At 44.2% G+C, this 13,166-nt stretch overlaps 1 protein-coding gene across 3 annotated transcripts in view; it reads left to right on the top strand.

Annotated features, from left to right (window-relative positions):
* The window catches only part of LOC140429203 (ufm1-specific protease 2-like), a 121,301-nt gene that overhangs the window by 35,656 nt on the left and 72,479 nt on the right, over nucleotides 1-13,166 (top strand). For all 3 annotated transcript variants that reach the window (XM_072515891.1, XM_072515892.1, XM_072515893.1), the window contains 3 exons: nucleotides 5,388-5,580; nucleotides 12,608-12,751; nucleotides 12,901-13,065. In XM_072515891.1, coding sequence (XP_072371992.1) covers nucleotides 5,388-5,580; nucleotides 12,608-12,751; nucleotides 12,901-13,065 — 502 coding nt within the window. The remainder of the gene's footprint in view (nucleotides 1-5,387; nucleotides 5,581-12,607; nucleotides 12,752-12,900; nucleotides 13,066-13,166) is intronic.

The following is a 13,166-nucleotide window of genomic DNA, read 5'->3' as shown; positions in this document are numbered from 1 at the left end:
AAACTTTTCCCTTTAGTAGAGGGGTCAATAAATGGGAAGTATAGGTTTAAATAAGGGACAGGAGATTTAGGAGGACTTTGAGGACAAACCTTTTCAAACAAATCTGGTGGGAATCTTGAACCACTGCCTGAAAAGGTGGTAGAGGCAGGAATCCTCACATTTAAGAAGCATTTAAATAAGCACTTGAAGTACCATAACATACAAGGCTACGGACCAAGTGCTGAAAAATGGGGTTACAATAAGTAGGTGTTTGATGGCTGGCAGAGACACAATGGTCAAAGGGCCTCTTTTTGTGCTATAAAACTCTGACTCTAATGAATGGCGCTACTCTATATGGGTAACACCATGGATGTACTTTCAATCCGGTACTAAAGAACCCTTTACTAACGTCTTAGTTGTACAATGTCTGCTGAGGCAAGTTACTCTGACTTAAGAGCTTTGAGTGTCCAGATCAAGCACTTGCACACTGTAGTGGACTGCACGGGACTCATCCACCTGGGGATGATTGTTCCCCGTGTTCAATTGGACTGAGTTAACCCAGCACTAGCATAAAAGGCAGGCAGCTGTAGAGCCAGCTAAAATGGAATGAGGACCCGGTGAAAGGGAACCGGGCCCTGTGCATGTATGATCCTGTTGCTGAAATAAAGGACTTTTAAGAAGCTCGTTGGACTCCCCAGGCTTTATCACACACACCAAACAAATTCAGTTAATTTATCTGCAGACGTTGTCATAGATCATTTAATATGGGGCGCGATCGTACGGTCTCCTCATGCCCGACGTTGGAGGTGACAAGGCCATTAAATCTCGCAAGAGGCCTCTTGCGGGATTTGCAATGCTCGGGATGTCCCACAAAATCTTAACAAGATCTCTCGAGACGTTGCAGTCTGGATCTCGCCCTCACTGGACAGGATACAGATTAGCATATTTAAATGAGCAGTTAGCCCCACTTAAATATGTCTGCACCGGAGTCTCTCAAGGCCCGGGATTGAATGCCCATGCCTGGGAGACCTCACCATGGCATCATTTAGCACTGGTCCATACAAACATGGACCAGGCTTAACAGCACCTGGGGCTAGCAGAGTCCTGAGGTGGTTGAGCTCTGGGCAGGGTGGTACTCTGGCACCCTGCCTGGTACCTTGGCAGTGCCACTGGGGATCAGGCCTAGGGTTGCCATGCCCTTGTGAGGTGGGTTGAGGGGAAACTCGAGGGCGCTTAATAGGTATTTGGGGGGGGGGGGGGTCGAGAGATCGGGCAGCATTTGAAAATGGTGCCCTGATCTTTTCCTGTCCTGATGAGTGCAGGAATTGAAGGTAAATTGCAGCCTCAGCAGGGTATTCCTTGCCGAGAGCATAAAAGAGAGCACCATTTGATAGCAGGGCCGTTCTTGATGCTGCAGGTGCTGATAAACACCCCCAAAGTGGGACTCTTTGTTTCTCGTTAAATCACGCCCATGGTCACGCCCTGTCTGCATGGAAAAAACAGTTTGGATATTGACTGACAACAAAGATTTAAGACCCTGTAGATTTTGGCTTTGCATGGAACAGTTCGCCTGTTCCCCACCATTAAAATAATATATTTTAAAAAGCATTTAATTAGGTTCCACTCTGGAAATCAATGTCCATTTCAGAGAGAAATGGTTCATAAAACAGAAACAGTAAGTTACTGTAGTAAATGGGAACTTTTTGACCTCGAAAAATAGTTTAATTTTGGTGTTTCACTGAGAGCATTTCTATTAAAGATATCGCGGGCGTAATTTAACAGAAAGGTTTCCAGGTGTTGTTTGTGGCGGATTTTGCTGGGAGTTTCCCGCCGGCCCTGCGATCAGTTCCCCACCACTATCTAACGACACCGTGTCACTTTTTTGGGCCCTGGGGAGTTTCTCACTGGTTTAGCCCACACGTAGAGGGTGGAATTTAGTGGAAAAATTTTGAAGTTAATTTGTGACGGGTTTTTCAGGGAGTTTCCTGCCCGGCTCTGCCAGTGAGTTCTTCACCGCTATCAAACACCACTTAGTCACTTTTTTTGGCACTGGGGAGTTTCTCATCGGTTTAGCCCACACTTCGAATTTCTTTCAGCACCAGGGAGCTGAACTCCGAGACCGGGCTGCCATTTTGAAAGGGTGCCCTGATCTCCAAGTGAGTTTGTGGGTCCCCCACACACCTCCTCCCATGGGCAATGTCATGCCTCACACACAAGGGCACCAAGTGAGGACACCCTGCTATGGGGTCCCTGGGCGTCCTCCCTCTTCATGCCCCCCACACACCCATTTCTGGCTCCCCTTTTCTAGGACCCCCACCCATCATACCCCCTTCCAACCCAGTGGCCCTAATTACCGGCCATGCACCCTCCCCCACTCCATCCTTTCATGAACATGACCCCCCTCGGGCCCTGACCCTTGGCAGTGCCATCCTGGTACCTGGGCATCCTTGCACTGACAGCTTGGTAGTGGCACCTGGACATCCTTTAAGTGCCAGCCTGGCAGTGCAAAACTGCCAGCATTCCAGGGGGAGGACCAGGGGGCCACCCTGCACTATCCCTGGCCACCCAGGGGCCTCCGATGACCTGGGAGACCATTCTGCCTGGTCCACTTTTACGGCCTACTTACATGAGTGCGGCTCAGTCCCGCCCATTGTGGGCAGGTTCCTGATCCCAACGTTTCGTGGGACTTGGGTAGATTGTGGCTGTCAGGAAGGACTGCGGGAGGCTTCACCTGGGATCTACCGGCCATGTGGTGCTCCCATTGGGCACGATATGGCCAGTAGATCGCGCCCGTCGTTTCTTTTTTTGGCTTTCAAAGTTTGAAGGGTAGGTTGTGCACTCTCTGACTTTTTCCCACAGCCTGAATTGACAGTCTCTGTAACATTCAGTTGATAGTTTAGACATAGAACATAGAATTTCTACAGTGCAGAAGGAGGCCAATTGGCCCATCGAATCTGCACCCACCCTCTGAAAGAGCACCCTACCTAGGTTCACTCCCCCACCCCATCCCCGTAACCCCACCTAACCTGCGCATCTTTGGACACCACGGAGTAATTTACCATGGCAAATCCACTTAACCTGCACTTCCTTGGACTGTGGGAGGAAACCGAAACACCTCGTGGAAACCCACACATACACAGGGAGAAAGTGAAAACTCCATAGGCAGTCGCCCAAAGTCAGAATTGAACCCGGGTCCCAGGCACTGTGAGGCAGCAGTGCTAACCACTGTGCCACCACAGAAACACCTGTCTGTTCCCCTTTCAATTGCATCCCCTACCACTATAGTCCTGACATTCGTCCTCCTCCCCTCTTAGGGAGCAGATCCAGCCATGGTGCCATGAAGTTCACTGCCACTGCTTTCCCCTACGTAGTCATCTCCCCAAAAAGAATGCATTACTCCAGACATAAGATAAAGGTGCAGTATATCTTTGTTCAAGCACAAGAATCAAAACTGACCCAACCCAAGAACAACTTTGCAGATTTACAATCTATTATTATTATTAGTTTTTAAAAAATAATTCATTGTCTGAACACTGAAAGCGATCTGCCTTTGCCAGAATCTTCTGGAATTCTCTACCAATCAAAATCAAGAACCACTCGAGTCCCAGGATTCCAAAAGAGTTGATTGGCTGCTGGCCAAGTCCATCAAAAGGTCACATCACCGGACCATGCCAAATAACACACTGTACTGAGGAGATTCCTTAGACCAGACCACGTAGCACCTTGTACCGGGGGGTGTTTCGGTAATCATCCAGATACAAATGTTAAAAGCCAAAAAGGACAGAAATTATAAAGGAAAGCAAGGGGACTGCCAAGGATATATGAGAGGTTTCTTACAGCTTACTTTACCAGCCTATGCTTCCAAAACGTGGAGCATAATGAGCCATAATGTACAAGCTCCACAGAGTTGTACTGGTGGGGTACCACCGAGGTGCATTGGGGATTACCAGTTCAAGGTTCTCCGGTAAGGTGTGCATGGCCAGAAGTGCAATCTTCCTCTCGGCAATTGCTGTACACTGGAATCATCCAAAATGTAGTTTAAATTGCAACCTTCAGATAATTTCCAAAAAAGGTGAGAATAATTAAAACTCTTCTAACTTCTGGGTAACAATTGCACAGACCCAAACCAACCGCCAAGACTTCATCAAGCCTCACCCTCCCTGAGACCCAGTACCCCAATCCATTCTCTCCCCTCCCCCCCCCCCCCCCCCCCCCCCCCCCCCCCCCCCCCCCCCCCCCCCCCCTCAGATCTTCCTGAAGCCTGACTCTCCCACCCCCAAATCCCACAAACTTACCTTATATTGTTCTCCCTGGCCCATCATGGCCCTTTAAACTAACCTGATTTGCGGCAGCTAGTGCTGTATAAACGGGGATGTGACGCCCTTGCCTTCAGTGGGGCTGCACTCAACTGTGCGCTCCAGGGACGGGCTGCACTACCCGGATCCCTCCCAGCCTGAGTCGGAAGATTGGGCAAGATCAAATTTTGGGTAAGTAACTCGGAATCCATCACTGATTGATACTCCGAGGAAGTTCAGGCCCAGTGTCTATTGTGATTCTGCGAATTGATGCTTTCTGAATATAAAAAAGTGTACTATGAATTACACTAACAACCAATTTAAGATTATCAGTCGAGCTCACAGTAAGGTGCACTATATTCATATGCAGGCAAAAGAAACATGGCCAGGCATTGTGCATTTTTCGAATTAAACAAAAATGTGGGGGACAATAGTTCCTTGATGCATTTTACATGGCAATGTGTTGACTTGCCAACCAATCAGCACCATTTTCTCATGCAATGTAAATTGTTGCCCCCTTTAAAATTTGCCATTCTTACATCTGTCCTGATGACTGCAAGATGAAACTTTTGACAGCATGTTTCTCCTTTCATGAATTGTTTCTCCATCAGAAAATGGAGAGTTATTGGTCTTTAACTCAAGCTCAGTTCCAATGCAGGTTTTGAACATAAAATTGAACCCTTTAAAAAAAATTACAGGTGCTGCATGTTCCTATCATATTACGTTCGTACTCCTGGAGAATCCTTGATGAGTTAGTTAGAAAGAATATTGGCAAAGCTACAAATTTTATGATTTGGATTGCCCAACCAATTTAGCTGTGGGCCTGAATTATGAAATTTGTGGAGGATAAGTTTAATAACAATATCAGGGGAAACATCCCAGGGTTTCCAGGTGTCCTGATTGTAAAGGTTTTTAAAGGTTTCTGCCAGTAATAATGGGGAAAGTAGCAGCTAACAGGGAAGCTGAATTACAGCTGTGCACAATTTTGTGTCTGAGATTCTTTCGTGTACAATGATGCTTTGTTTGTAGTTAAGCATATGCATTTACTATTAATTCTAAATTATGTTGGCCTCCTTCTGCACTATAAATTCTATGATTCTATGTTGTTGACAGAACACAGGAGAAGATTGTGGAAGCAGTTTCTGAGCAGCTACTTGGGATGGATCAATGCATTCAGAAATATACAAAAGGAAAGAATGTCCCAATACCACAAGCATTTCACTTTGAATTGCCAGAGTCGACCATTCTTACGACAGCAATATACCCTGCTGGATACAAAGAAAAAGATTTGGAACCACAACGAAAAGTAGGACTGGAATATAGATCACTTTTTCCATTTATGCAGTTTCTTCATGAGCTACTGAATGTTTTTTTTAAATGTCCAATTAAGGAGCAATTTAGCATACCCAATCATAGAATCCCTACAGTACAGAAAGGCCATTTGGCCCATTGAGTCTGCACCGACCCTTTGAAAGACCACCCTCCTAGGCCCAATCCCCCGCCCCTAAGGGGCAATTTAGCATGAGCAAAATCCTAGCCTCTGATCTGCTCTTGTAACTACAGCATTTATATGGCTGTTCCATTTCAGTTTCCAGCCAATAGGTTTTTTTCATTCATTTGTGGGATCTGGGCGTGGCTGGTAAAGCCAACACTTATTACCTGTCCCGAGTTGCCCTTCAAGATTTTGGCCGAGCGGCAGTGAAGGAATGGCGATACATTTCCAAGTCGGGGTGGTGAGCGCCTTGGAGGGGAGCCTCCAGGTGGTGGGGTTCCCAGGTATCTGTTGCTCTTGTCCTTCTGGATGGTAGTAGTCGTGGGTTTGGAAGGTGCTGCCTAAGGAATCTTGGCAAGTTACTGCAGTGCATCTTGTAGATGGTACACACGGCTGCCACCGTTTTCCGGTGGTGGAGGGATTGAATGTTTGTGGAATGGGTAGCAATCAAACAGGCTGCTTTGTGGCATGAATGTAACTTGCCACTTGTCAGCCCAAGCCTGTATATTGTCCAGGTCTTGCTGCATTTGTGTTAGGTATGACTCCAGTCAGTGGAGTGCTATCCCCTAATTCACATTGACTCAAGTTTTGCTAGGACTCCTTTATGCCACACTTGGTCAAATGCTCCAGGACAATCACTCTCACCTTACCTCTGGAGTTCCGCTCTTGTATTTGTGTTTGGATCTAGACTAATGATGCCAGGAGCTGAGAGGCCTTGGCAGAATCCAAACTGAGCGTCAGTGAGCAGTTTATTGCTGCACAACCGCCAGTTGGTATCACAGTCGATGACCCGTTCCATCATTTTGTGATCATTGACAGTAGAGACCGATGGGACACTAATTGGCTGTATTGAATTTGCCCTTTTTATGGACAGAATATACCTGCATAATTTTCCACATTTCCAGGTAGATGCCATGCTGTGGCTGCACTGGAACACCTTGGCTTGGGGCTTGGGTATTTCTGGGGCACAAAGTCTTCAGTACATTTGAAATGAAAATGAAATGAAAATCACTTATTGCCACAAGTAGGCTTCAAATGAAGTTACTGTGAAAGGCCCCTAGTCGCAACATTCCAGTGCCTGTTCGGGGAGGCTGATACGGGAATTGAACCGTGCTGCTGGCCTGCCTTGGTCTGCTTTAAAAGCCAGCTCTTTAGCCCTGTGCTAAACCATCCCCTGGCCCAAAACCTTTGCAGTATCTAGTGCCTGCAGCCACTTCTTGATATCAAGGGGATGAATAGAGTTGATTGAAGACTGGCACCTGTGTGGCTAAGGACCTCAGGAGGCCGAGATAGATTATTAATTTGGCACTTCTGGCTGAAGATAGTTGCAAATGTTTCAGCCTTGTCTTTTGAACTTGTGCTTGGCTACCTCATCATTGAGTCCGGGGATATTTGTGGGCCCTCTCATCCCGTTAGTCGTTTAATTGTCCGCTACCATTCAAGACTGGCTTTGGCACGACTAATCATAGTGGATTCAAAATATTAACTCTGTTTCTCTTTCCACAAATGCTGCCAAATCTGCTGAGGTTTTCAATCATTTTCTATTTTTATTTGAAATTTCCAGGATCCATGGCATTTGCTTTAATTTTAGAGCTTAGATCTGATCCACTGGGTGTGGGATCTCGTAGCTTGCCTATCGCTTGCTGCTTCTGCTGCTTGACATATAAGTAGTCCTGTGTTGTGGTTTCAGGTTGACAGCTCATTTTTAGGTATGCCTGACACTGCTCCAGGCATGTCCACCTCCACTCTTCAATGAATCAAATGGGTTGAACCCCCAGCATTTAGATAATAGTAGAGTGTGGGTATGCTGGGCCATGAAGTTGCAGATTATTGAATACTATTTTGCTGCTGCTGATGGCCCATAGCACCTCATGGATGCCCAGTTTTGAGTTTCTAGATCTGTCTGAAATCTATCAATTTTAGCACGGTGGTAGTGCCAGAAAACACAATGGAGGGTATCCTCAATGTGAGTATGGGATTTCTTCTCGACAAAAATATTGCAGTGGTCACTCTAGCCAGTACTGTAATGGACAGATGCTTCTGTGACTGGTAAATTGTTGAGGATGAGGGCAAGTAGGTTTTTCCCTCTTGTTGGTTCCCTCACCATCTGCTGAAGTTCCAGTCTAGCAGCTGTGTCCCTTAGAATTCACTTGCGCGGTCAGTGGTGTTGCTACAAGCTACTCTTGTTGATGGACATTGACGTACCCCATTGAGGAGTGCATTCTGCCTTCTTGCCACCTTTGATGCTTCTCCCAATTTGTGTTCAACGTAAAGAAGTACTGATTATCAACTGGAGGGTGTGCCGGCAGCAGTAGATGGTAATCAGAAAATTTCCTTGCCCATGTTTCATCTGACGTCATGAAAGCTCATGGGATCCAGAGTCAATGGTGAGAACTCCGGGCAGCTACCTCCCAACTGCTTAACACTGTGTATCAGCTCTGGTGGTCTGTTTTGCTGGAGGGGCAGGACATACCCAGGGATGGTGGTGTCTGGGCATTGTCTATAATTATGATTGCTGAGTATAACTATGTTTTATTCATTTTGGCACAAACCTCGGGATGTTATTAAGGAGGACTTTACAGGTTTGATAGGACTGGATTTGTTGTTGTCGTTTCTGGTGGCTAAATTGATGCCAGGTTGATAGAATCATAGAAGTTTACAGCATGGAAACAGGCCCTTCGGCCCAACCAGTCCATGCCGCCCAGTTTTTACCATTAAGCTAGTCCCAGTTGCCCGCACTTGGCCCATAACCCTCTATACCCATCTTACCCATGTAACTATCTAAATGCTTTTTAAAAGACACAATTGTACCCGCCTCTACTACTACCTCTGGCAGCACATTCCAGACACTCACTACCCTCTGAGTGAAGAAATTGCCCCTCTGGGCCCTTCTGAATCTCTCCCCTCTCACCTTAAACCTATGCCCTCTAGTTTTAGACTCCCCTACCTATGGGAAAAGATGTTGACTATCTACCTCATCTATGCCCCTCATTATTTTATAGACCTCTATAAGATCACCCCCAAGCCTCCTACGCTCCAGGGAAAAAAGTCCCAGTCTATCCAGCCTCTCCTTATAACTCAAACCATCAAGTCCCGGTAACATCCTAGTAAATCTTTTCTGCACTCTTTCTAGTTTAATAATATCCTTTCTATAATAGGGTGACCAGAACTGCACACAGTATTCCAAGTGTGGCCGTACCAATGTCTTGTACAACTTCAACAAGACGTTCCAACTCCTGTATTCAATGTTCTGACCAATGAAACCAAGCATGCCGAATGCCTTCTTCACCATCCTGTCCACCTGCGACTCCACCTTCAAGGAGCTATGAACCTGTACTCCTAGATCTCTTTGTTCTATAACTCTCCCCAACGCCATACCATTAACTGAGTAGGTCCTGGCCTGATTCGATCTGCCAAAACGCATCACCTCACATTTATCTAAATTAAACTCCATCTGCCATTCGTCGGCCCACTGGCCTAATTGATCAAGATCCCGTTGCAATCCTAGATAACCTTCTTCACTATCCACTGTGCCACCAATCTTGGTGTCTACTGCAAACTTACTAACCATGCCTCCTAAATTCTCATCCAAATCATTAATATAAATCACAAATAACAGTGGACCCAGCACCGATCCCTGAGGCACACCACTGGTCACAGGCCTCCAGTTTGAAAAACAACCCTCTACAACCACCCTCTGTCTTCTGTCGCCCAGCCAATTTTGAATCCAATTGGCAACCTCACCCTGGATCCCGTGAGCTTTAACCTTCTGCAACAACCTACCATGCGGTACCTTGTCAAAGGCTTTGCTAAAGTCCATGTAGACAACGTCTACTGTACTGCCCTCATCTACCTTCTTGGTCACCCCCTCAAAAAACTCAATCAAATTTGTGAGACATGATTTTCCACGCACAAAGCCATGCTGACTGCCCCGAATCAGTCCTTGCTTCTCTAAATGCTTGTAGATCCTGTCTCTCAGAATACCTTCTGGCAACTTACCTGCTACAGACGTTAGGCTCACCGGTCTGTAGTTCCCAGGCTTTTCCCTGCTGCCCTTCTTAAACAAGGGCACAACATTCGCTACTCTCCAATCTTCAGGCACCTCACCTGTGGCTGCCGATGATTCAAATTTCCTCCCTAGCCTCCCACAACATCCTGGGATACATTTCATCAGGTCCCGGGGATTTATCTACCTTGATGCGCTTTAAGACTTCCAGCACCTCCTCCTCTGTAATATGCACACTTCTCAAGACATCACTATTTATTTCCCTTAGTTTCCTAACATCCATGCCTTTCTCCACCGTGAATACCGATGAGAAATATTCATTCAGGATCTCACCCAACTCTTGTGGCTCTGCACATAGATGTCCTTGTTGATCCTTAAGAGGCCCTACTCTGTCCCTAGTTACTCTTTTTCCCTTTATGTATCTGTAGAAGCTCTTTGGATTCTCCTTTGCATTATTTGCCAAAGCAATTTCATGTCCCCTTTTTGCCCTCCTGATTTCCCTCTTAACTCGATTTCGACAATCTCTATACTCTTCAAGGGATCCACTTGATCCCAGTTGTTTATGTACGTCATATGCCTCCTTCTTCTTTTTGACCAGAGTCTCAATAACTGATATCCAGTTTAATTTCTTTTTGTAGGCTTTTTGTAGGCTTCGAAGCGGTACAAAGGTCCTTCCAGAGGGCATTTAAGGGCCAACCACATTGCTGAGGATCTGGAGTCACATGTAGGCCAGTCCAGATAAGGCTGGCAGATTTCCTTTCTTGAAGGGCATTTGTGAACCAAATGGACTTTTATGACAATTGGCAATGGATTTGTGGTCACCATTAGACTAGCTTTTATTTCCATATTTATTAATTGAATTTAAATTGCACCGGCTGCCATGGTGAAGTTGTGTCCCCAGGACATTACCCTAGGTCTCTGAATTATTAGTCCAGTGGCATTACCACTACACAACTTCATCTCCTAAATTTCACTATTGAAGGTGCATGCTTTGACAAGGTACCATGGAATTTAGAACATTAAGGAATGATTTGGTTAATGTTAACCACATATTTAGGGGAACAGATAGAGTAGTGATGGGACTCTTATTTTTCTCTTCTAATAAGAATCGGTAGTCCAGTTGTGAGGTTCAAAAATATGACTTTATTGTCCTCACTGGTATACACGTTAATAAGAACTGCAGAACTGAATAAAACTTGGCCCATGGGTGAGTACAAACTGAATAAAACTTAGAAATGAAAAATTAAACAATACATTAAGGAAGTCAAGCCTGTGGTAAAAGCATAAGCACAAAAGAAATCACTAAACACAAACAAACAAGTGAATTATTCAAGAATTCAGGAACAAAAACCTGAATCATAAGGTCCTAATTTTAAGGGAATTCTTATCTCCGGTTTAGCCCCTCCTTTGTGTCCTAATTGTTAGCTGGGTTTGTTCAACTGAATGTCTGTTACTTAGAGGATAACTTGTTAATGAAACATTTGACATTACTTGAGATTGATTGGTGCCTGTCAAAACTAGCTTAGCTTTTGCCTGCACATCCTTAGGAAAAATACTGAATGTGTTTCTCACACTTTGTCATATTTCATAGCTTAGCGGAGATCCAACTAAATATTGATTAGTTGATTACACAAGGAACACTCTGTCCTCAGTATTGAATACAATGGAAAATAATGGTTGATTCATTATATGAGAAATGACTGGGTTCCTACATTCATGACTACTATATGCATTCAACTAGCTCCTATGTGAATAAAAGTAGACTCTATCAGGTAGGTAGAGAAAGATTATGTGTTGGTTGCAGAGTTTACAACTGAGGGGACATAACCTGAAAGTTAGAAAAAGGCCTATCAGGAGTGAACTCAGGAAATATTTCTACACCCAAAGGATGGTATAAGGTTGGAGCTCTCCTCCACAAATAACTATTGATTCAAAGTGAGTAGTTAATTTTAAAACGGGGATTGATAATATTTTGTTAACCAAAGTTCGGTTGCAAAGGCACGTATATGGAGTTAGATCATAAATCATAGAATCCCTACAGTGCAGATCGAAGTCATTCGGCACGTAGGGTCTGCACCGACCCTCTGAACGAGCACCCTACCTAGGATCAAGCTCCCACCCTAACCCCATAACCCAGTAACCCCCGCCTAACCTTTTGGATCTAAGGGGAAATTTAGCATGGCCAATCCACCTGACCACATCTTTGGCTCAATCATTGTCTCATTTGAATGATGGAACCAATTGAATAATGGAACCAACTTGAAGCCTACATGTGTTTCTTTGTACCTGTGATATAACATTAAAATCTTGAACCGTATATTTGAATATTATAGGAGAAATCATATTTCCCCTCCATGCTTAAGTTAATAACAATTTAGATTTAAGCCCATTGTAAAAGGGCCATGTAAATCTGTTCATTGGAATTGCTTCCTCTGCTTTTTGTTTTTCTGATTGTTGACAATAGTACATATTTGAAAGTAAAAGGACATCCTTTTAACCAAGAGGATAGAATGGAATTACAATATGGATTTATTTTTAGAGTTTGTTCTTCTGCGCCTGCAGGCGGAAGTAATTTTTCAATATTCTCAGGATCTATAGTGTCAGTAGCTGCCAATTATGTGGTTATTAGAATAAGGTGTGCAGTTCATTTTGCCTATGTGTATATTTTATACATTAACACAGTCAATCTTAAATGTTTTCAGAAAGATGTTGCAGAAATTAGAACTTTGTGGAATTTATTGATTGTACTCTTAGATTAGGATATTCATGGCATGACCCAAAGACCTTATGAAATCATCGGATTAAAATGTTACCTTTTTTACTTGAATATTACAGGAATTACATGACAAACTTGGTCTAGGAGATAAACCCTACTTGCGCCGACCCATGTCGTATGATTTTCCAAATGATGATTTGCTAAATAAGTACGTGAAAACTGTACACAAGTATATTCCAATTCCCAGCACTGAAGAATTTGAGGTACATGCCTAAATTTACAATGGGAATGGCCGCAATAGCCATTTGTAGTTACAAACATTTTTATGATGCATAACTATGCCAAAGCATAACTTAATTATCTGTATTTGAAACATTGAGTTTACATATATTTTACATTTATTTTGGAATAGGTTTATGTAGTGCACGGATCATATACCTTTCATCATTACTTGCAAGATGATATAAATGACAGCGGATGGGGTTGCGCATATCGTTCTTTGCAAACCATCATATCCTGGTTCAACTGTCAGGGATACATCGATATCCCTATACCAACACATGAGACGATCCAAAAGGTTTGAGTATCCTTTCGCATTACTGTCAATATTTTTCACCGTTTTCTATGCTTTTAGAACTTATTCAATAGGAATCCTATTTTATGCCACACAGTTTTAGT

The sequence above is a fragment of the Scyliorhinus torazame genome, chromosome 9 (genome assembly GCF_047496885.1).
Source record: "Scyliorhinus torazame isolate Kashiwa2021f chromosome 9, sScyTor2.1, whole genome shotgun sequence".
NCBI classification, from domain to species: Eukaryota; Metazoa; Chordata; class Chondrichthyes; order Carcharhiniformes; family Scyliorhinidae; genus Scyliorhinus; species Scyliorhinus torazame.
The sequence above is the reverse complement of the archived record's forward strand: the minus strand, read 5'-3'. Positions and strand labels throughout refer to the sequence as shown.